Raw genomic sequence first — 24,004 nt, forward strand, 5'->3', positions numbered from 1 at the left:
CCCAGATTGCTGGTTCGATCCAAGGCCCTGGTCCGGGCCCGCGTGGGAGGCAACCAATCGGTGTGTCTCTCACATGGATGCTTCTCTCTCTCTCCCTCCCTTCCACTCTCTCTAAGAAGCATCAGTGGGAAACGTCCTTGGGTGAGGATAACAACAACAAAACAAACACCCCCTCCCCCCCCACACACCCAGGGGCCTCCTGAGCGCGGGGGGCCCGCGTGGAGCGGGTGGGTGCACCATCCCACGTGAAACACGAGTGAAATGTAGGCAACGTCTTCACGTCACTGGGCGGCGGACAAGGAGGGCCAGGGCTCGGCCGCAGGGGGCGGACCTCCCCGGGGAGCCGGAGCCGGAGCCGGAGCCGGGGGCCCAGGGAGACCCGGCGGTGGAGCGCCCAGGACGGGTGAGGGACAGGACAGGCGCACGAGCACCGGGGGGGCCCAGGGCCGGGGGCCGGCTCCGCCTCCGAGTCCAGGGGTCCCCAGTGACGAGCTCGGCTGAGTGTGGGGCCGGGTCTGCGTCAGGAAGTGCCCGCTTCCCGTCGGGCGAGAACTTCCTCCGCCTGACGGCCCAGGCACACCGGCTCACAGGCCGGGACCGTTCTCTGAGGCTCCAAACAGACTCAGGTCCCTAAAGAGGGCTCGTCACCGCACCCCAGCCCTGGGCCGGTGTGACCGATGGCGGCAGCTCTGGGGGACCGGAGGCGGCGGCAGGCGCGGGCGCCCGTGCATCCTGTCTCAACAGCAAGCCGCCCTTCAGCGCTCGCAGGCGGCGGCCCATCGGAGGCTGAGCTGTTCTGCGTCTCCGCTCAGAGCACATTCTCCAACAGATGACGACGCTGACCTTATCAAGTCCGATTGTGCTTGCCAATAGTCAACCTGCGATGTTTATTTTCTAGACATATTCACTGATTTTGGAGTTCCATCAACATAAAACTATGAAAATCTTATATTCAATAACTTAAATCACATTTCCTTCCCAAGGAAAAATCAAGAGCTTTGCCATTGAAAAACTCATCAGTTCCATGTAAGTTACCCCAGAAACCCAAAGACTTTCTGAAACTGAACCTGAACCTGATCAAGTACAAGAAAAGGTGAACCTCTGTTCAGGTGGCTGAGCGCAGGGAGGGGGGAGCAGGGAGGGGGAGCTGAGCGCAGGGAGGGGGAAGCAGGGAGGGGGAGCAGGGAGGGGGGAGCTGAGCACAGGGAGGGGGGAGGAGGGAGGGGGGAGGAGGGAGGGGGGAGCAGGGAGGGGGGAGCAGGGAGCTGAGCTGAGAGCAGGGAGGGGGGAGGAGGGAGGGGGGAGCAGGGAGGGGGGAGGAGGGAGGTAGAGCAGGGAGCTGAGCTGAGGGCTGGGAGTGCAGACTCTGCCTGGGAACATCAGGTTCCAGGTCAGACGGCACCGACTGCCCCTCCATCTGGTGGAGCCTCAGCCAGGAGGTGACCTTCACCTGTGAACCGAGCTGCCCGGCTCCAGTCCCTCTCGGACAGACCTGCAGGCCAAGGAAACAGGGGCAGGCGGCGGCGCCCTCTAGTGGCCACTGACGCTGAGCTTCCCTCCAGGGCAGCGGCCTGAGAGCGTACACCAGCCGGACCGGATGGAGGGGGCAGGTCCCCCTCAGGATCGGCCACAGGAGGCCCTCAAAGCAAACCGCAGAGGGAAAGAATGCAGGCAGACTCTCCGAGGACGTGTGAAGTCTACGACCTTTAATCAATTTTATCGTAAAACCTCAAACTCGGAAACTAGGAAACCTGGAAAACCCAACGTCTTTCCCTCAGTGGTCACGGCATCCTGTTGCTATGGTTACCGTCTGCCTACAGAGAGGGGAGCCGGTGCTCTGGCGCTTCCTGGCCGGGAGCTTCACCTCGGCCTCCACCTGATGTCCTTCACGCCTTGGAAATGTCTCTTCAGCGCGGTGCTGTCGGCCCACGGGGAGTTCAAACACGAGTCGTCGTCGTTTTCTTCCAGTTTCTGGAGAGAAACGTCTCACTGAGGAAGGCATCTCAGGAAACTTTTGCAACATAAAGTGACGAAGATGAACTGTAACCTCCCCCAGCCGCCCAAGCAGGACGCTTCCAGACTAACCCGGGGGCGGGGTGTGCGCGCGTGTGTATGTGTGTGCGTGTGCGCCTGGCAGGACCCACAGCCCAGCAGAGGCCGAAGCTCTGGAAAGCCCCGCTGCAGCACTGCTGACCCCTGGGGGAAGCGGTGTGTGTGTGTGTACACGCGTGTGTGCGTGTGCATGTGCGTGTGGACACGGCTCCCGCACCTTGAGCTCCTCCTGTCGGCGGTGGTAGAACAGCATCAGCTGCTTCTGCTCCTCGCTGCTGATGACCGGCTCCCGGGCGGGCGCACCCTGTCCCCGCTGCGAACACGGGAGACACGGGTTAGGCATGCGTCAGGGACGACCAGGTGACGGGGAGCGTGTCACCGCAGAGGTTAACAGGTCGACCACGAGTCCCGGGGCCTGGCTTCAGCCGCCCGCGCTGGCCCTCGTGGTGGACAGGCAGGGCGGGCCCATGTGAGCCTGCAGACCAGGGAGGGCAGATGGGAGCGAATGGTTGGGGCGCCGCGGCCACAACAGCCTGCAGCCGGAAGCCACGGGCACGCGCCGACCCTCCTCCCTAGACGGCAGCACTGGGGGCTGGGCATTTTGAGGAATATTTTCACTTAATGTAGCCCTCGTTCTTGTAGAAAGATATATTCCTTATTGGTTTCAGGGAGGAAGGGAGAGGGAGAGAGAGAAACATCCATGATAAGAGGACCACTGACCGGCTGCCTCCTGCACGCCCCACGCTGGGAACCGAGCCCGCAACCCCGATCTGTGCCCTTGACCGGAATCGAACCCGGGACCCTTCAGTCCTCAGGCCGATGCCCCATCCACTGAGCCAGACCGTCAGGGCAGGCCTGGCTATCAGTGTTGAAATGAACACGGCGGCCCCGTGCCCATGAGGACAGACGCCCGGTGCTGCCAGGTGCTCCGGCTCCCCGCGTCCGGGTTGGGGCTAAGAGGCAGGTTTACTCCAAGTCCAGGCCACAGGCCACAGGAGCTGAGTGCAGCCCCACCCTGAGGGGCGCCAGCGAAAGCCAACAGGAACGGCCCGGCCGCGCTCACCTGCTGGATCTTGACGATGATCTTGGTCTTCTCGTTCCTGCCCACGTAGTCCGACAGCGTCTTCGTCCTGCGCAGCTCCTTGGCGGCCCACCACAGCTGCGCGTCCGGCTCCGCGATGACGCTCAGTGCCGCCTGGCCGCGGGAGGACCCCCGGTCACAGGACCCAGTGTCCCCGATGCCGGGAGCCGGGCCGGTGCCCTGCACGGGGTCCCCTACCCCTCACCCCGCCCCTGTGCCGGGAGCCAGGCCGGTGCCCTGCACGGGGTCCCCTACCCCTCACCCCACCCCCGTGCCGGGAGCCGGGCCGGTGCCCTGCACGGGGTCCCCTACCCCTCACCCCGCCCCCGTGCCGGAGGCCAGGCCGGTGCCAGGACCTGCCCTCCTGCCCAAGCCCCGTGGGGGCACGGACTCCCCACCACGGGGCCCTCATGGGGTTAGCGCCCGCCCTGTCAGTGTCAGCCCCGCCCTGACTGCACTCCCTGCCAGGGAAGCGGCGAGCCCATCATGTTGGGTCCCTCGGAAGGATGCTGAGGCGCCCAGGGACGCTCTCCCCCAGGATGAGGAAGAACGAGACAAAGAGGGGAGAGCACGAAACAAGCGGAAGGGCTGGGACACCAAGTCCAGCAAAGGGACCAAAACGTTGGGGTGCAAACAGGCATAAGTTAGGGTTCCGGCTTCCGGTGGCCCCAAAGGCAATGTCTCCGTTCCTGCCTTGGGCAGCCTGCCAAGCCTCCCCGCCGGGCGTGAGCACGCCCTCGGCCATGCACACCCTCTCGCCCGCCTCACCCCACCCTCCCACCCCCAGATCAGAACTCCCCTCTGGACAAAAGCTGCCCCCGGAAGAGGAGGTGAGACCGGGGCCGCTCTGGGGGGAGCGCAGGGCGGGGAGCCACACACCTGAGTGCCCGACAAGTCTTCCTTATTTTCAAATTCCATCCGGATGGGGTCGTAGGGCGGCAAGCCCATGGGATACACAATCATCACTGCCCCCCGGAGCTGGTCCAGGGCGTCCTGCACCATCTCCATGGTGACGCAGACACCGGCTTCCACTTGTTTCTGAAAGCGGCAGCGGTTACGACACGCAGCCACCAGGGCACAGGCCTTTATCCAGCCCTGGACCAGGCGAGGCGTCTGCCTCGGGCTGGCTGCTGGCTCCGTCTTCACAGGTGGAGGGGGGAGGGTGCCCGGGCCTCATGCCCACGGGCTCCACAGGGAGCCCACCCCCTGGAGCCATGCATCCTGCCGACTGGGGGGACGGGAGGACGGGAGGGTCGGGGCGAATGGCACAGCCGTGGAGGAAGCCAGGGCCCCCCACTCGCCCCCGGAGCTTAAAGCAGCAGGAAGAGGGAGGCCGGTGGGCAGGGACTCGGGACTCGGTCTCCCGGACAAGCTCACCTTGGAGATCATCGCTTTGGCTTCTTCCAGCGTCTTCTTCAGGACTTCCTTCATCTTTTCATTGGGAGCTGCACAAACAGGGAGGGGGGACGCCGCCGTTACCACTCTCCGAGCGCCCAGCCTTCATCGGAGGCGGGAGGCGGCGACATGGGACGAAGCCCGGCCTCGGCGACGGACAGACGGCTGGCGATGCAGACGGGAGGGCGCCCCACGCACGGGGGCAGAGGCGCAGAGCGGGGGCTGTGCGGGCCCAGCACACAGTTCAGCCCGTGGTGGCCGCCTCCTGGCCACCGCTCAGCCACAGACGCTGCTGAGACAGGTTGGGGGCACGCACCCCAGTACAACTTTACAGAAGCCGGTGCGGTGGGGTTGGGCTCGGCGCCCAGAGCTGCTCAGCCCTAACAGGGAAAAATCCTAACTTGAAAGTTTAGAAGCAAAAACAAGGGAGACGGAATGTCCAGGCCTAAGGGCGATGGGCAAGGTCGGACCTTCCGTCCTTGAGGACAGTGCCGACCAGACACGGAATACCGACGCTCACAACTCTGTCCTCAGGACTGCTTTCCGCTGATGCAAAGTCTCTCCAGGCTGAGAGCGAGGTTAGGCCGGAACAGGCATGGAAGACAAGCAGCCACTTTCCGGTGGAGGCGCAGGAAGTGCTAGAAATTCCTATTATCCCCAGTACACGTGTTTACACAGGAAATGAAAAACATACACGCCCAGGGGAGCGTGCACAGACCGTGCAGGACACGCGGTATCTCGGTGCCCCTCGCGGTGTGGGCACAGCAGGCACGTGGGTGACTGTTGGTGACAGTGACGTCCCTGCTGCTGTCAGGTGCAGAGGGACAAGCGTCAGAGTCGCCGCCGCCCACTGAGCCACCCACTGGCCGGCCGCGTCCTCTCCTGGGTGCACCCGCGAGGGTGACGGAGACCCAGGGGGACCTGGAGCTGCCGTCACCGCCTCTTCCCCACAAACCTCTAACGAAGCCGGTTCTGCCCATCGTAACAAAACACCCTCCGATAGGTTTTCAGTGACCCCCCCCATAACTCTCAGGCTGTACCCTATGAAATCGCCAATTTTCAACCACTTGTGACCCACAAAAACGGCAACTTCACGTGGCTCCCCGATACATTAAAGCTAGCTCACCCAGAGCAAGACAGGCGCTGTCTTCACCCCTCACCCCTCACCCCTCACCCCTCGGGCCGGTCCGTGCACGCGGCGCCCCGCCAGGGCTCCCTGACTCCGCTCCTGACCAAGCCGCCTCGCCCAGGCCGGGTCAGGCCCGCGGAGCGGAGCGCACTTACCGTGGCCGTTCCTGCGTCCGACGTCGTCCTTCTTAAACACGGCGCCTCCGCTGGGCACGCACTTCTCGCCCCACTCGTCCCGGAGCTTCAGCTCCTCCACCTGCTCGTCCGTCAGGCCTTGCATGTTCGGGGGCAGGAACACGCCGTGCTCCGCCAGTTCTTCCATCTCTTAACGACAGGAGACAGACAGCGCGTCCACCACCTCACCGACACCGGTCCCCTTGGTTAGGGGTCTGCCCGGCGGCTCGAGGCTTCATTTAACGAACACTTAGCTATCTGACGCGTGCCAGACCCGCATGTGACCTCCAGCACATGACCCTCCCGTCCGAGGTCAGCGGCGGCCACGGTGGGCGGCGGGCCGAGCCTGGCCTGTGTGCTGTGCCGGACTCCCCGGGCTCGGGGGGGCACAGACTGACATTCGCCCCCAGTCTGCACACCCCGCACGGGCGTTCCGCTCTCCAAGTCTGTGCTCACACCCTCTCGGATTTACCCCATCCCCCCCCCCCCCCCCCCCCGCAGCTGTGCTAGCTGAGGCTGCTCAGTCCAACGGCTGCTATTTCACAGGCAACTTTAGAAAAACACTTTCCAAATAATTTATGTGAATCCAACCAGCGGGAGGGCTGGAGGCAGCGCGCCCTGGGAAGTGGAGAGCAGGACAAGTCCCGGTTCTCTAGGTCACGCTCGCTACTCCGATGATGGCTTCATGTTTTCCATTCCACCAACATTCACTCCCAAACCCGTCCACATTTTAACCTGACAGTATTTCCTTCCTCCCTCCCTCCCCCTCCCTCCCTTAACCAGACAGGGTCTCAGGGAGCTGGGCCTTCCCACACCCCTGGAGACACCGCATGTAGTGTAACTGCACGGAGTGGTCGTGACCCCCCCGCCCCCACACACACACACCCTGAGCCCCGGGCCGAGCAGCTGGCCTCGCCCCCTTGCTTTCCCTGCCCGGCGCCAGGCCTGTCTGGCCGGCAGTGGGCAATGGCCACCTTAGAATCCATGCAGGGACCTAAGTGCTCGAACAGGACGGCATTCAGCGCCACATTTTCATGGACAATTTTATACAAATAGGTCGAGTCCCCTTTCTCCCCCAAACGCTTTAATTTTAAAATAACGTTTACTGTGGAGCTTGTTTTGGGGTAAGGACTTTTATGAATAAGTGACAAGTACACTTCATGAAGACAAGGTCACATGTTCTGGTGACAAACTCCGCCGCCCTCCGAGGAGGCAGCTTCCAGCCGCGCGGGGCTGTTGGACGTAATTAAAGTGAAATCCATTTCAAAGGCCGCTCCGGCCACATTTCCATCGCTCAGGGGCCCCGTGGCCCCGTGGCCGGCGGACGCCTTACCGGGCGGCGCAAGCAGGGCCAGTGCCCTCGGACAGCGCTGCCCCGTGTGCAGGAGGCCAGGCGCCGGGGCCGGGCTGCGCGTCCCGAGGGGGAGGAGTGGGGGGCCCTGGCTCAGCCTGGAGGGCGGCCCGGGGTGTCCCCCGCAAAACGCTCCCCTCAGGGGTCTCAGCACCGGCCACTCTTTCCAAACGCCAGCGCTCGCCCCGTCTCTGGGGTCCCTCCTGGCGCTCTTCCCTCTCCAGGGGGCTCCCCGCGGCGCCCCAATCCTGGCCCGAGACACTCAGAGCCTCCCTCGGCCCCCGTTTCTCTGCTGGTGACCCCCATTTCAAGCCCGGTTGCTGCTCATCTGTACAAACTTGACTCCCGTCCCCGTCCCCCCTCCCACGGCCCCCCGCCCCCGCCCCCGCAGGCCCCCCGCCCCGGCCCCCGCAGGCCCCACCTGAGCAGAGGCGCTGCACCTTGAGCCGCGCGTTGTAGACGCGGGCCACCTGCTCCGTGAGCTCCCCCAGCCCCGCGCTCCCCGGCGCCCGCAGCAGGAACTGGCTCTCGTCGCCCCGCTTCACGTGCAGCAGCACCATGGCGGCCCCTCGCCCCGCGGGCACCACCGCCGCCGCCCGCCAACCGCCGCTACGGGGAACAGCACTCGCTCCCGGAAGTGACTGTTGCCAGGAGCAACGAGGAAACACAGCGTCTTGGGAGGTTGGGGGGGCGGCTGCTCAAGTCCGAGCCCGCGGTCGGGAAGCTGGGTGCGCGGGGCGCCGGCGACCCAGTCCCGGAGCAGGTGAGCACGGAGCCCGGGCCCGACCGGCCCGCCCCGCCTCCGGAAGTGACTGTTGTCTGGGCAACGCTCCCAACAGACGGAGCCGCGGAGGCAGCGGTTCGCCCCGTCCACTCGCCCGGGCCGAGTCCACCCGGGAGGACGGGCGGGCGGGCGGGCGGGTGGTGAGCGCGCGCGGGGAGGTGTGTCCTCGTGCCCCGGTGTCAGCAGCACTTCCGCCTCCTGCAGCGCCCACTTCCGGGAACGCCCCGCTGCTTCCGGTCCGGACGCTGGGGTCGCGAGCTCGGGTCGCAGCCGCTGTGGGTGACGCTCCGCTGGTCCGGGGCTCCCGGGGGCCGCGGGCCGTGTCCGCCGCGGACGCATCCGACCCGCCCGTCCCCGCCTCCCGAGGGGCCGCCGCCGAGTCGCCCGCCGCAGGTCCCGGTCCCCGGTCTGGCGGAGCCCAGGCCGCAGTGACGGGGGAACAGCCCGCCCGGACCCGGAGCCCGGACCCAGGGCGCTGCGGTGCCGGCGGGACGGCCGGGGACGCCTTCCAGGGGGACATTTGCCGAGGCCCTGACCACAGGCTCCCCTGGCTTCCTCCTGGGAGCGGCCACGCCACTGTGACCGGACGGGACTGTTTCAAGCACCCGCCGCCCCTTCCGACCGTGGGCTCCCCCGTCAGCACCCTCGCGGTGGGTGACAGTCCGCCTGGGAACGCCCATCCGCTGGGGCCGGGAAGGCTGCTGGCCCGGCCGGCAGCCCAGCGGTGGAGCCCGGGGGAGCGTTCACCTCCCTCCGGCGCCGGCGCTGCGGGCCAGGACCGCCCAGACCCTGGGGCAGGCGGTGCCGGCACCTTGGCCAATGCCTGGCTCCTGATCGGGAAGGCAGGCCCGGGTCTCCGGGGGACACTCCCAGCAGTAAGAGGAAGTGACTGTTGGCACACACACTGGAGGATCTCCGGAGAACTGTGCTGAGTAAAAAAGCCATCTCCACAAGGTTACCTACCATATGGATCCATGTCTTTTTTATTTTTAAAAGTATATTTTTATTTCAGAGGAGGAGAGGAAGATAGAAGCATCAATGATGAGAGAGAATCATGGGTCGGCTGCCCCCTGCACACCCCACACTGGGGATCAAACCCTCAACCCAGTTATGTGTCCTGACCAGGAATCCAACCGTGACCTCCTGGTTCATAGGTCGATGCCCAACCACTGAGCCACGCTGGCCAGGATCCATTTATATAAAATTCTTGAAGTGGCAAAATCACAGAAATGGAGAATAGACTAGTGGTTACGAGAAATTACGGACCAGGGAAAGGGTGATGGGACGGGAGGTGGTGGGAAAGGGCGGCGTGAGGGCGGACCTTTGCAGATGAAAATGTCTCCATGTCATGGCCTGGTTGTGGTACTTACTAGTCTTGCAAAATGCATCCACTAGGGACAACTGGGTAAGGGTACCTGGGATCTCTTATTTCTTACAACTGCATCTATATCTCAAATTATCATAAAATTACAGAATAAGTGCACGGCTTCTTGATGATGATCACTAATCTCAGTATCTTTCTTCTCAGAGCACTGAGAAGTAAAATGGATGAAAAGAAGATCTTGAATTAAAATACCTGATTTGACAACAAGAGTGAATCCCCAAATGCTACTAACTTGTACATGTCAAGTCAAGGTCAAGGAAGACAGCTGAGAAAAAGCCTTCCCTCTGAGCAACGTGGTCGATATGGTAGAGAAGGTCTATTTATTTCACAGGACAGCACATTTCACAGGATATGTACAGAATGTATACCACTGACTGTAATATAGACTTCTATAAAGTACAGTTATAAATATCGTGTGCCACATAAGCAATAAAGTTCTTACATATCAACAGCAATCTACTATGGAGAACAGAGAATTCACAGAGCTCCTGTGTCTAAATTCTGCTGCTTTTAATGGAACTGGTAGATTTCAGTAAGACAGAGTAACGGCCAGTTATCGGCAGCGTACCTTTAACTTCCATAGCTTGGTGCACTTTCAGCAACTTGCCGAGTCCATTTCCGGATCGAGGCCGCGCTGCTGCACGGGGTGTGTTCCAGGCAGTGTGGGCTCGCCGGGAGACTGCTCACAGAGCCGCTGCCGAAAGGAATTGTTTGGCTAATAGAGAGCAAATACCACACACTGATCACGTAGAAGCTAAAGCCACAGTTTGGACACGTTAGTTCACATTTGAAGCATCCCGCTTAGAGTAATACTGCTGTTGAAGATACACTGTTGCTGAAATGCTTAGAACCTCAAAAAGCACAACAGAAAACTCCCAAGAGTTACTGGCTGTGAACAGAGAGGATTACGTCTATAAATAGAGGATGCTGATAACATTTGAGCATTTAGAAAAGCACTTTCCCTGGGGATTTGCTTTCTGTGGCTAAGTGCAATGCAGTTCTGTGCTTCTCCACTCTCTCACCACGGGCCCCGCTCCTGCTCTCCCCGATGCACATCCGTCAAGGTTCAGTGAGGACACGGGGTTTAGGTGGACACACAACGCTTTATAGGAAGGAGCGTTAATGTAAGTCTTACTGGGTACCGATGACTTTAGCTTAAATTTACAACAAAACAACTGCCCAAGGATTCCTGATTGGGATTACTTAATGATATCAAAACACTACATTCTGTAAAAATTCCGTGTGCTTCATAAAAGCGGGGTCAGTGGATGGAGCAGACCTGCAGGGAAGACCCAGTGCAGAGTGCACCCCCCACCCGGCTGCTCTCCCAGCCAAGGAAGCTCCAGAGGCAGAGCAGCCGACGGGAGGCGGAGGGAGCAGGCAGCACACACCTTCGTGTACAGAGGGGACACTTGGCACTGAATGTCTCACTGAACCCACGGCACGTGCCTTGCAGACACACGCGCCACCCGCTCCTCGGAAAGGGCTGGAGTGTCTGCAGGACAGACTGCGACACGTGCTTCCCGCTCAGGGGCCTGGATGGAGAGTGCCGAGGGGTGTGTGTGTGTGTGTGTGTGTGTGTGCGCGCGCACGCAAAGAGAAAATGCTGTTTCAGGAGTGAGGATCATTCTAGTTTTGGAAAGAAAATTAAAGACATGTCCAAATTTCACTGACAGCCGACTTTCTGATAATGAAATATTGAGAAGAGAACTCTCAGAGCTTTTAGAGACAGATTTGGTCTGGGTCATGCCCTCGAGTTTAGGGGACGAGTGTGAGAATGTGTGAGTGCATACACCACACGTGTGCGCATGTGTGCACTCACTCTCTTTAAAGCGATGCCTCTCAGAATCCCGTGTCGGCGTCACGCGGACAGCTCTTTGGTGACTGCTGTGAGCGCAGGGCCAGGCCAGCGGGAGCTGTGGGGCTTCCCGAAGTTCTCTGGAGACTCACCAAGGATCTGAGTGGGGTCTCCTTTCCAGAGGAGTTCTGAGCACTTTTATGGCTCCTGCTCTCAGTTACCCAACAAACACACCAGGACGCCAGTGAGTGACGAGAAGGTTTCCCTATTTCCAATATACACACACTCCAACGCTGTACACAGGACACAGTGGTATTTCTGGGCGTCAGTGCAGGAACAAGGACGATTGCACGTAACGGAGAACAATGCCGGTCTCGCTCTGCCAGCACGGAGCGCCGTGGCCTGCGGCTATCTTTCCGTGAAGTCTAGAGCCGTGAAAGGGTCGGCTGGAGGGGCGGGGCCTGCGGGGAGCGCAGAACCGGGAGGCGGGGGCGGCCTCCGCGAGGGCAGCGCACAGGGGGGAACACCCGTCCCTTTACCCCAGTCATCGCCAAAGGTCACGCCGGGGCCGGAGGACGGGCCGGGCCGAGGGCCCAGGGAGCCCGGACCAGCTGCCTTCGACTTCGCTGTCACCCCGAAGTCCTCTTCCTCGAAGGTCACCCACCCCCGCGGGGGGCTGGCGCTCACTGTGGCCTGGGCCTGCAGGTGAGCGCGGTCCTGAAAGCCGTCGGGCTGAGGAGGAGGGAAGGGAGCGCGGGGGTCAGGCTCCAGGGGCCGCGTGGCCGCCTCTGCGCCCCTGGACGGGGCTCTGAACGGGTTCGTCCTGTCGGCGGGGAGGTCTGTGCCAGGGAAGGCCGGGGCGAATGGGTTCGGAGAGCATCGCGCGTTCTCCTGGGATCTGGTCCGCGCTGGAAGCGGAGGCAGTGCTGGCATGCAGCTCACGGAACTCAAAAAGCTGCTGTTACTCTGGGTGGCAGGAGGCAGGGGGACCACCCCCGGCGGGCCCGGGGCGAGGACAGGGGCGGGGTGCACGGGCGGCTGGGCCTGCGGCAGGGCAAGCAGACTAAGTGACAGGTCTTCAAACGGGTCGCTCTTCGAGGGCGATTCCAGTCTGACGGCGGGGACGCCGTTGGGTTTCACCTGGAGAGAAACAGCACGCAGTCAGAAACACACCGGAAGTGACACGCTTACCGCCCACTCCCTGCGCTGGCTTTCTGTCTCAACTGCTCTTGTTGGGGGCAGGCATAGACTTAGAAACAAAAAGCAGCTTGTGTCCTTGTTTCTCTGGTGGGTTAAGATAAAACAGCTAAAATCTTATTCTTGAAAAACCCCCAGCTAAGTAAATCCCTCTATTCAATAGAGCTTGTTTCGTTCATGCAGGTACTGATCTGGTCCATGGAATCGTCCGGAACTAGCGAACGAGTTTCGCTCAGGCCCAGCTCTCGGAGACGGCAGCACACCGAGAACCTGCTGATGCGAAGCCCGTGAAATCCCAACCCCACCTGTGACGGCGGCGTGGCTTCCCTCTTCTACATCCACGTTCAGGTGCGGCTCATGTGCCAGGGAAATGCGAGCGCAGGGATGAGCATGAACCCCCAGTGCGCTGCATCCGAGCGAGACCTCGCCCTTCCTTCCCCGGGGGACAGGTGTGCCGCCGCCTCTGTAGAAGCCGCTGGGGTGACGGACGGCTCCTAACTGACCCGCCTCATCTGGTAAAAATGGCCCTGAGCGCCCAGGTGTGCTTGGCAATCACCAGGCAGTGACGACCTGACACCCATCATTTACAAAGCCCACCGCCTACTGGGTGCGCTAACTCCATGACCACAGCGCAGCTGGGCCCGGCGTGGTGCCCGGTGCTGGCACGTGCAGCTGTCTGTGCCCGGGCTGGAGGTCAGAGTCCGGGCTTCAGTGCACCGTGGTGGCCGGGCCTGTGCACAGGAAGCCGGGAGGGAAGCGCAGCCGCACTGAGCTCGGCCTGTCTCCCGGGGAACAAAGCCAGGATCCCAGCCACAGGGCAGAGTAGCTGCCAGGCACTTCGTTTTAATTTGAAAACGCGGTGGACGCCTTGGATGGCAATGCCTAATTTAAACATAAAGCAAGCCTCTGGGCTGAGAAGGAAAGGAGAGAACTCTAGCTCAGGACATGGAGGCTACAACATGAACTTAGCTGTTAAGCCAACAACTAAAGGTTCATGGGCCGCGGCAAACCAGGGTGGCGGGTCCCCCTCCAGCGCCCACGGGCCTCCGAGCAGGGCCTCGGGCCTCGGACAGGGACGGCCGCCTTGGAGGGACGGGGCGGTCAGTGAGCAACTTCACGTATATGAGCGTCTTGTCCAATTGGCCTACGGCGTGCTTTACACTTGAACAAATAAGTGTGTTTTTCTTTGAACACTGACAATAAATTTGTAGAAAATGAGAGCGTGAACAGGTCTCAGACTCTAAACTGTATTCTGAGAACTAGAGGTAAGCGGGCTCACACATGGAAATTCCTTCAGAGACGTCATGAAGTTCGTCAACTCCATATGCCAATATGTCTGGGTTGCTCATGGTTAACACAACAAAACAGAACAGGGCACGGGACCGGGTCCCCATGGCAGACACACAGCCCACACGCAGACGCCACAGGGAGGAGAACGGAAGGGCCGAGCGCGCAGGCGGCGGCGCTTTCAGAGAAAGGTGTGGAGGGACCTTTAAACAGCCCGGATGTGAGACTGACTTTCCATCTTTCCACACCATCGAGTCTTCCTTACTAAAAACAATTTGCAACTAAAATTATTTGAAAAACATTTTTCCAAAAGAAACCCAAGGAAAGAATTAATTATGCCAAGAATCAATTTAGTTTTGCCAAATAGACTTTCATATACATAAAGCTTACCTTATTGAAGTTACAAGGTTTAGTTTTGTTAATTTTCATTAAAAATACCACAAAGCAAAATATCATAAAGCATAAACAAGAACAACTAAAATGGTTCCTAAAAATTAAAAATACTAAGGAAAAAAAGCAGGTCTGATGACATGAGAACAGTTTATTAACGTGACAGGTGCTTAGAAACGGGTGACACGGAATGTATGAAGCAGAAGACCCATACATCTATGCGCTGCGACAGGTGAGAAGCGGGCGGGAATTGAGAAACAGTCCGGTACCTGTTACCCTGACGGCCGCTCCTGCTTGGAGAGAGGAACAGACAGCAGAGGAGAGAGTTAGGAGGCGCCGGGCAGCCGCAGCCCCGCGGGGCGCTCCCAGCGCCAGCTCACCCGGAGCAGTGACGCTGGCAGGTCATAGCGTGAGTTCAAGCAACAGTTCCAACTTAGTCATTTTGAACAAAAAATGTGTTGCTGAATTAGGGCTCAAAGTTCAGTTTTATCTGAGGTTGATTACTAACCAACGTATTTCAAGTTTATTCCAAAAATAATAATCCAAATAGGTTTTCAAAGCTCTAAAATATTCTAAGCAGCCCATCATGGATGAAATGTTTGCATTCCCACCTCCCCTTGCCCCTCCCCCCCGCCCCCTGGATTCAATGACGAGAGAGAATCATTGACCGGCTGCCTCCTGCACGCCCCCCACTGGGGATCGAGACCAAAACCCGGCATGCGCCCTGACTGGGAATCGAACCCTGACCTCCTGGTTCATAGGTCGACACTGAGCCACACCGGCCGGACTCATGTGTGCTTTTATGTTTCAAATATTTTGCAGATTTGGGGCAGAATTAATAAAAACATAAAAGTTACTACATGTTCAATGCTAAGGCTATTTCATATTATCAAAATATCAAATATGTTGTATTTTAAAATCTCATCCTTTTAAACTTATTGCCACTGCAGAAGGTTTTGAAGTTATAGATGTTCATTATGTCTTGAACAGGCATTATTCTTATGGTTCAAAGTTTAAAAGGAACACAAGGTAAAGCACTTTCCCCTCCTCCCGCTTCCAGCGTGTTCCTCCCGGGAGGCCCTGGGACCCTTTGTGAGCCTCCACAAGGACAGTCTACAAAGAGCAGGACCCTCGGCCTGGCGGTGTGGCCCGGCGGTGTGGCTCAGCTGGTTGAGCACTGTCCCATGCACTGAAAGGGCACCGGTTCGATTCCCGGTCAGGGCACATGCCCAGGACGGTAGGCACCCATCCGTGACATCAATGTTTCTCTCTCTCCCTCTCCCTGCCTCTCTCTGAAAATCAATTAAGACATTTAAAAATACATATGCACATATATCATTCATTGATAATAAAATATATTTTCATCATCAGAAACTTAAAAGAAAGTGTGTCTGTGTATATAGTGTTCACAGGAGTTAGACATCGAAGACTGAGGCAGAAAGAACACTTAGAACGTAAAACGCACGTCTTGGGTAGTTTCTGAGGAACTGAACACCAGATTCCAGAACACCATCTCCCAGGCCCACAGGGCACACGCTGCCTCCACGAGCCACGGCCACTCCACTGAAAACCAGGCCCACAGGGCACACGCTGCCTCCACGAGCCACGGCCACTCCACTGAAAACCAGGCCCACAGGGCACACGCTGCCTCCACGAGCCACGGCCACTCCACTGAAAACCAGGCCCACAGGGCACACGCTGCCTCCACGAGCCACGGCCACTCCACTGAAAACCAGGCCCACAGGGCACACGCTGCCTCCACGAGCCACGGCCACTCCACTGAAAACCAGGCCCACAGGGCACACGCTGCCTCCACGAGCCACGGCCACTCCACTGAAAACCAGGCCCACAGGGCACACGCTGCCTCCACGAGCCACGGCCACTCCACTGAAAACCAGGCCCACAGGGCACACGCTGCCTCCACGAGCCACGGCCACGCCACTGAAAACCAGGCCCACAGGGCACACGCTGCCTCCACGAGCCACGGCCACGCCGCTGAAAACCAGGCCCACAGGGCACACGCTGCCTCCACGAGCCACGGCCACTCCGCTGAAAACCAGGCCCACAGGGCACACGCTGCCTCCACGAGCCACGGCCACTCCGCTGAAAACCAGGCCATGGAGAGGGCCCAGAAAATGGCCTCAGCCTCCTGTCCTTTGGTCACAAGACGACCTTCTGCTGAGACTGACTTCCCGGACAGTCTGCTCCGGGCCTTTTCCGGAGCAGTGAGTCCTCACCGACGTGTGGCCAGGCTCTGCGACCGTCAGCGAAACCGGGTCAGAGCGCGAGACCGGCTCTCCCTGCCACAGGCCACTGGCACGCACAGGCCGTGCCCAGGGCACCCCGTGGGCGTGAACCCGGAACCGGCACCCGCTGCCGCGGACCTACTTTCACGCTCTCCAAGAGCCTTAACCATCACAAGCTTTAGGAAGGAATTCACGTCGCTCTGGAATGGCAACAGCGCCTCTCACGGAGGACGGAAAGGACTCGTGGCCACCGGAAGGCTCAGACACCGACGCGCTCCTGGGTCTTCAGGACCCTCCGTTTTCTGAACAAAGAGCTACAGCCACGTGGAGGCATGAACTAGCGTCAAGCACATGTTACTCCCTTGACTGCTGTCCTGCTTCAGCTTTTACAAAGGTGACCCACGGTCTGAGTGTGCTAACTGCTGACAGTGTTTACAATCTTTAGAGTCACGTTTACTTTAATGTTTTTCACTGTGTAGAAGCATAAACTTAACTTCTGCCAACTAGGTGGACACACTCAGACATCGGTAAACGTAAGTGCAAACACAACTCATCAATGTGCTGCAGGGACGTTGCCAGTACGTACTGGTTCTTACTTAACCCTCCCAAGCTTTAAAAGCAGACTTAAAACTTGACACATTTCCTTGGCCTTGATGGTCTTTTCCAGTTGAAGTTTAGAATAAAATAAAATGTAAGGCCACATAACAAAAATGTACTTACTAAACGTAAATTTGATTCTAGTAATTTTGCTGAAAAGATGTAACAAAAACCAAGTAAAGCAGCACCCAAATAAAAATACAATTCAACTCGCGTGACTGCTCCCGTTAAGGTAACGGTGATGGACATGTCAGCCGTCGCTGCGGGTGCCACCCCTCGGGCACGCGCGTCCCTGCGCTGCTCTCACCCTCTCAGCCACGAGGGCGCGCCTCCCGGGCGCTCTACGCGGGGCAGAGTCGGGTGGGGCTGCCTTGGTGATGAGGCCTGCTGCCACACCCGCCGCCTAAACCCCAACAGGACGACCGTCTCAGCTCCCTGGGACCCAGGCCCCACCGCGAACCCGGGCAGCGGCGGCAGCAGCAGGAGTGTCCTTACGGGACATGAACCCCACGCCATGGTCAGGGGCTGCTCCGACGTCTCTCTCAGGAGTGAAAGCCCAAACTAATTCACTGGCTGTGAAAGCAACACGGAGAGCCCACACTGCCATCCACCCTGATTCATTTACCACCCGCAGTAAATTATGCATCGAACAGTCACAGACACTTCAAAAGCCACCACGCCACCTGGAAAGTCCCCGAAGTACCCACTTAGGCTCACGCTGAGAAACTCGATCTAAGCAACAGGTTAAACAAAAAGGCAAACCCTGACATCCGTTTGTCATGGGACTAGCCTCAGACGTCAAATGACACTCACTGGTTGAAGTCGCGTCTTAAGGTGCTATTCCTACTAAAGAGACAGCCGAGTCGGATGTCCACCTGTTCACCGAGATAAGCATGCTCCGAGACCGCCACGGGACTCACCTGCGGCTGCGCCGAGGGTTCAGAGGGCAGGTTGTGGGAGGACCTGCTCCGCGGCGGGGGCTGGGGTGGCGTCTCCAAGCCGGGCTGGGGGGCAGCCTGAGGCGGCGGGGCTGCTGTGGGGACGAGGGGCTCCTGCATCTTCGGAGCCGGCGGGGCGGCCTGAGGCTTCAGGGGCTCAGGAAGAAGAGGTGAACCTAGAAAGTCATGTTCCGAGTCAGGTGCTTCCTGGGAAGCCGTGTTGAACCCCCTTTACACCGAGGCTCGGGGCCTCGGGTAGATCTCGAGGCCGTGCCTACCTCTGGGGACTTCGGAGGCTCTGCCCTGGCTCTCGGCAGCCGGCCTCCCAGCAGACGCGGCGGACGCCCGGGCCTGGCTCTGCGGGGCGCTGATCACCCCGGCGCGGGGCGGGATGGTCTGCACGGGAAGGAAGCACATGCCGTCAGCTCAGACGCTCGCTGCTCGCAGCAGGTGCGACTGGAACCCCCGCCCCTGCATCCCCTCTGCTTCCTTTCTCTCCTCCTCCTGGCAGCCCCATCTGGGCAGGCTGGCTGCTCGGATTCACAGCCACCCCGTTTGGAGTCTGCATTTGTGTTTCCCAGTGGACACGGGCCCGGCGCCGTGTGGCTGGAGCTCATGAGGCGTCTCCTCTTCAAAGTGCCCCTCGGCCGTAGACATCGCCTCTCGCCTCTATTTTAAGTCGAGAGCAGGCAAGGCTGCGCTTCTCAAGGCCGTAAGCCAGAGGACCAGGCCAGGCCCCCCCGCAGGGCGGTCCCTCCCCACAGGCCACGCCCCGGGCAGGCGGGCGCAGAGCCTGCCGCGGAGGAAGGGAGACTTGGTTCCGGCACAGGAGGAGCTCCCCGCGACTGCTCAGCTGGTCCATTAGGTCCACGGGAGACACACGGGTGAGAAACAGCTTTCTAAATCCTCACCCGGGAACACTTTACACTGATTTGGGGGGGGTTGGGGAGGGAGGGAGAGAGAGAGAGAGGTGTGGTAGAGACGGTGAAGAGCCATTTGCCATCTTTCTGAGCACAGGAGAGCAGGCAAGGAGTCCGGGCGAGCTCCCACAGACAGGAGAGTGACGTTTAGGGTGGATGGTAACTAGAGCTACAAGAGAGAAGGCAGCAATCTCTAGCTTAGAAGTTTTAAGAGAAGTCTGATTCGAAATTAGACGTGGCTTGTGAATGTCTAGTTATTGTAACAGGTCCCGGTTCCCGCTCTCCGCCGAGGGCTCCCGCAGGCCGGGCCACTGACCAGCCCACACCACTGACCACTGTCCACTTCCTTCCTTCCTCTTTGCATGTCTCCCATCCCGGGAGCATCATCTCGGGTGAATAATGGACAACTGCGCGGAGAAGGGAAGGCGGATGAGCGCACGGGGACAGCCCTGCCCCGCTCTGGCACCGTGAGAACAGCTCTAACACGGCTCCTTCTCCTGAAGTCTACTACAACGATGGGCGGTAAAATCCTTCTCACTGAAGGCGGCTATGTCCTCATCAGCCCCGCAGGAGGGAGGAGAGCTGCCCGGCTCACTCCCTCACAGAGGCAGAGGCCTTGACGGTAACCCTTGTGGCTAGAAGCAAACTGGGACCTCGAACCCAGACCGCCCACCCCTGGCAGGTGCTGCCTACCGGTCTGGTGGTGCCGTGTCCAGCGGGTCCTGGGGCGGCGAGTCCCGCTGGAGGAGAAGGCTGGCTGCGGCCTGGAACAGGCATCACACGTGCATCTGAGGTTAAAGCAGAAACAAGAAACCATCACTGACCCCCCGTCTCGTCACGGATCCGTCCTGAGGAGAGCGGCTCAAGCCGGGCGCCTTTACCCAGGTTTTCTCTCCGCGTCGCCCCGGGGCTTTGGGGCGCTTGAAGCGGGAAAGAAAAAACCAGTCGTAAGTGAACCGCGCAGCACATGGCCGGGCCGGGGCTGCTGTCTCTGCCCGCGGGACGGAGCGCAAGTGGTGACAAGGACGTGGCTTTGGCTAACGGCGAAGGTCATCAGTCCCGAATGCCCCGAGAGGGCTCCTGAGCACACAGACCCGCTGACAGGGGCTCGGACCACACGCTCGGGGCGGCAGCCGTGGGGGGGGCGTCCTGATGGTAAAGGCCCGGGAGGGGCCCTGTGGGGTTTCTGTGACAACCCCACGGCCGAGGCCGGAGGCAGGCCATCTGCCGCAGGGAAGAAGTGGGCCGCGGTGAGAGCAGACCTCAGGTTGAAAGGAAATGGTTATGAGACGCATCAGCCCCTCAGTGACTGTCATCAGAACGAACGGCTTCTACTCTCAATTGTCTTTTAAGCAAACTTAGTTCAGCATCATCCCAGATAAAACTATGTTATGTGAAGTCACTCACAGGTAATTCCTGGACCTGAATTAACAGGGCTTACCTATAATTATTAAAAGCTCAGGGTTAGAATAGAACATTTCTAAATACCTGACTTATTCTGACGAGGATTCTGAAAGTATTTTTCTTAAAATAACGTACAATAACTCCACACCCTGAGCGTACGTGAAACAGATGCGAACAGCAGGACACGGCCTAGCAGCCGCAAGGAAAGGAAGGGTGCCCCCCGGAAACCGGGCACACGGAACGCAAGGCAAGGAGGCGACGAGGTGCACGGAGGGGGGCGCTCGTGGCTGGTTTGCCTCCTGCACTGGACGGGCTGACGTTGAGAGCTGCCCCGGGACCGGAGGCTCCAGCACCTTCTCAGAGAAGGAACAGGAGCCGGAGCTTCGGGGCCCACAGCGGAGCAGACGGCGCACAGACAGCCTCTGCGTGCAGCTGACTTTTGCAAAAAGGCTCTTTGTCTCCGGCGAGCGCCTTCTAACGTGTCAGGACAAACCAAGTGCCGCAGCCGCCCGCCCACCGCCCCCCTCCCTGGAAGAGCGGGGGGAACGGCCGCTGCAGGGGGACGTGTGCGGGGAGAGCCTCTGCCTCCCGCTCCTCTCGGACCCGGGTCAGAGCTGAGCCCCTGGGAGGAGCTCCAGAACTCACGGCCAAACGGGAAACACTCAGTTTGAATTTCGTTTTAAATTTCTGAGACTACATTAGTCTCTCAGAACTTCATTTTGCTTCCTTATTTCTAAAAAACTCTAAGAGTCCTAGAGTGACTTTCTCTAAGCTTACTGCCTTAAAAGAGTGACTGGTTTATAGGGAAAAAATGCACAAATACTGCCTACCAAAGAATTACGAAGAGAGGCAATTTAAAAAAACTAAATCGGATTTGTTGGTAATATGATATACGTTTTCACAAATTCATTAAAAGTTTACTTCCTACTGGTTGTTTTCCTCATTGCAGGAGAATATAAGCAGAATTATCAAGGAAATAAAACTAAAAGCAGCAGTTTGAAACAGGAAAAACTAACATTTCTGAGTCCATGGGAAATGACCACCTGGCAGCATTTTGCAGCTGTAATGCTGAAGTAATTTAGCAATCAGATATGTACCTTCAAGTGAGCTCTGGAGTGTCCCCATAAACCAAATAAGCTATATTTAAACCCAAAGCGATTCGTTTGCTAATAAAAATTGTCCTTATGTCTAGAAAACGGAGCGTGAGATCCACGACAAGTAAGACAAGGCCACGCAGAAGGGAGGCCGTGTCCGGATGGCGATTCTGCCGGAACGGAGCCCGGGCCGCCCTGCACCCCTGTGCTGAGCCCCCCGAAGCCAGCACGGCCCTGGGGAGGGAGCCTGGCAGCCACACTGACTCCACTTACGGAGGGAGGGCAGGTGCCTGCGGCCTGGTGAGTAACCCCGCTCCGCCCGTGCAGGCCGTTACTGATAACACTGAGCTCTAGGCCTCACTGAACAGGAACAGAGTGGGAGTTTGGAGCCATTAAAAATATAAATGCCATTCACTTTGACTTTTATCAAACAAACCTAATGCCTTTCAGTTACAGGGGTCAAACTCCAAACGCCACAGCCATGTGCGCATGTGATAACAAACATGACGGTTACCTCCAAGCTCCTTCCTGGCAGGCGCCGGACTCCTGGCCCCTGGGCCACAGGACACGCAGCAGAGAGGAAACGACAGAGTAAAGCGTGAGACGCCAGATCCGCTAGCCCTGACCCCGAGCACCACGCAGGAGCCATGGATGAGTAGCTCGGTATGACAAAGCTGTTATTTAATGCAAGCACTTCTAATAACTCCCGCAACAACACATGCTTATTTAAAAGCAGTTAGCCCTCCCTGGTTTGGCTCAGTGGGTAGAGCGTCGGCCTGTGCATTAAAGCAGCGGGTGCCAACTGGTGGTCTGTGAGATCCGAAAGGTTGGCGACCGCTGGACTGAAGGGTCCCAGGTTCAATTCCGATCAAGGGCACATGCCCAGGTTGCGGGCTCAGTCCCCAGTGGGGGGCGTGCAGGAGGCAGCCGATCCATGATTCTCTCTCATCATTGATGTTTCTCGCTCCCTTTCTCTCCAAAATCAATTAAAAAAATAAATACAAAGAACATTTACACAAACACGTAAAGCTTCCCAGTACGTATGCGTGTTCTCTGTGTCTGTACAGAAGTCAGCACACTGCATCTGACAGCAGCAGCGACGCGGACTCCCGCACACCTGGAGAGGCGGTACAGAAGCCTAGTGGGCAGCCCACCCACGGCCACGCCTGCCCCGTTCTGCAGAGAACAGCGAGGAAGTAGCAACAACGACAGGAAGACAGTCACATCGAGAAGCTGAGGCCTGATACGTGCAAAGCTTTTCAGTCGCGGGCAGGGCTTTCTGTCCAGGAGGGGGCACGGTGGTCTGTTACCTGAAGGCGGAGGTGGTCGCTGCGGGGGCGCCGGCCGCGCCGGAGGGGCCCCCGGGCGGGGAGGCGGCGGCCGCTTGGGCTCCAGGACCTGCGGAGCATCCTTCTGGGGCTGCGCGGCTGGCGGCGTGTCCACGGGAGAGCCTGGAGGGGCACCTGGGAGAGGAGAGCGGGTGCAGGGGTGTGAGCCGAGGGATGTGCTTCCTGCATACGTACTGCACACGCTCTGTCCTGTCACTGCCTCGTCTGTGCTGAAGCAAGATGACATGCATGTCAGTGTCGGTAACACGTGCAGCCGTGCCTGTCAGCGCTCGGTGCCGCGGAGCAGCGATGGCAGCCCGGCAGGACGGCCAGCTGGGTGGCTCCTGCAGCCGCTGGCCAGCAGGGAGAGGAGGAGGCGGCTGGCTTTTCTCGCTGCCTTCACTGAACTGACTTAGGAGTGGAACGGGCAAACCAGACGCTAACGGCATGGAAGGTGATGCCAGCGTGGACGGCCATTGTTCGTGAGACGGAAACAGCTTCCAAAGACCGACCTTCCAACCCTGGAGGACTGACTACAATGTCAACGCGAACGTTTGCTTTGTCGCCTCCCGTTTCACACGACAGCAGAGGCCACGTGCGGCTGCAGCGCTGAGCAACCAGCCGGCTCCTCCCGCCACAGGGCCAGGCGTCCGATAAAAGACGGAGCAGCCAGGCCCAGGACGGGTGAAGACCAAGTCTGGGGGTGTTTCCACGTGGGCGCTCCGCAGAGCTCCCCCTTGCGGACACGAGCCTCCGCCCCTCTGCACGGGACACAGCCCCGCAGACTCTCCCCGGAGCTCGAGGCACGGGGTGCGGCCACCTGAACCCGACCCCGGAACACAATACCCACTCTGTAAGGGCGGCTGCCCCGGAGTCCTGGATGCGGTCCGGCTTGGCCTGACGGGCAGGGAGGGCAGGGGGCCGTCCGCTATGGTGGGCGACTGGCAGGGGCTGGTCCGCGGGGACGAGCTGGGGGACGCGCCGAGGCCGGAGCCCGGGGCCGGCTGCAGGTGCTGGGGGAGCGCCTCCTCCCCCTCGGCGCCGTCCTCGTCCACGTCCCCTGGGGAGAGAGGGCAGGTCAGCGCGGCCTCCCCGCCTCAGACGTGTGCTCGCCAACCGGGCTTCAGGGCCAGGCACCCAGAGAAACTGCTCTCTGACACGGAGCCTGCCCGGTTACGCATGGGCAGGCCTAGAGATTTACGGGTAAGGAACTAGAATCAGCACAGACACGCGGACAGGAAACGCATCTCAGAGCAACAGGCCGTGGGACCAGACTGGCCTGGGCCTCCACGTCCCACTGGGCAGGTGACCATCTACTGCTGTCCCCCACCTTCACTGCTGTGGGCATCCCCTCCCGCCCGCCTCCCGGTGCCCCCTCCCACCCCTCACAGGCTTCCTTCGCTTTAACTGAACTGGTTCTCCAGCCTCCGTGTCTGACCTCAGGGCTGCGAAGTGG

The 24,004-nt window shown here is 59.4% G+C and overlaps 3 protein-coding genes across 3 annotated transcripts in view; 1 reads left to right on the forward strand and 2 right to left on the reverse strand.

Moving 5' to 3' along the window:
• Positions 1-1,673: 1,673 nt before the first annotated feature.
• Positions 1,674-7,743, reverse strand: CFAP298 (cilia and flagella associated protein 298). The gene is made up of 7 exons (XM_079766906.1): positions 7,603-7,743; positions 5,813-5,980; positions 4,511-4,578; positions 4,013-4,171; positions 3,116-3,247; positions 2,270-2,365; positions 1,674-1,971 (listed from the first exon to the last, which is right to left on the reverse strand). The coding sequence occupies exons 1-7, from the start codon at positions 7,739-7,741 to the stop codon at positions 1,861-1,863; spliced, it is 873 nt and encodes a 290-aa protein (XP_079623032.1). The 5' UTR covers positions 7,742-7,743; the 3' UTR covers positions 1,674-1,860.
• LOC307097034 (uncharacterized protein) lies at positions 7,740-9,600 on the forward strand (the record flags this gene model as incomplete). The annotated part of the gene is made up of 2 exons (XM_079766908.1): positions 7,740-8,919; positions 9,494-9,600. The coding sequence occupies one exon, from the start codon at positions 7,740-7,742 to the stop codon at positions 8,895-8,897; it is 1,158 nt and encodes a 385-aa protein (XP_079623034.1). The 3' UTR covers positions 8,898-8,919; positions 9,494-9,600.
• Positions 9,513-24,004, reverse strand: part of SYNJ1 (synaptojanin 1) — a gene marked incomplete at its 5' end in the record, with an annotated part of 60,205 nt that continues 45,713 nt past the window's right edge. Inside the window, 6 exons of the mRNA XM_079766905.1 lie at positions 9,513-12,287; positions 17,785-17,978; positions 18,081-18,198; positions 19,416-19,510; positions 22,531-22,683; positions 23,399-23,608. Coding sequence (XP_079623031.1) covers positions 11,556-12,287; positions 17,785-17,978; positions 18,081-18,198; positions 19,416-19,510; positions 22,531-22,683; positions 23,399-23,608 — 1,502 coding nt within the window. The 3' untranslated portion in view covers positions 9,513-11,555. The remainder of the gene's footprint in view (positions 12,288-17,784; positions 17,979-18,080; positions 18,199-19,415; positions 19,511-22,530; positions 22,684-23,398; positions 23,609-24,004) is intronic.

This window comes from Cnephaeus nilssonii, assembly GCF_951640355.1.
Source record: "Cnephaeus nilssonii genome assembly, chromosome: 3".
In the NCBI taxonomy this organism is placed as follows: domain Eukaryota; kingdom Metazoa; phylum Chordata; class Mammalia; order Chiroptera; family Vespertilionidae; genus Cnephaeus; species Cnephaeus nilssonii.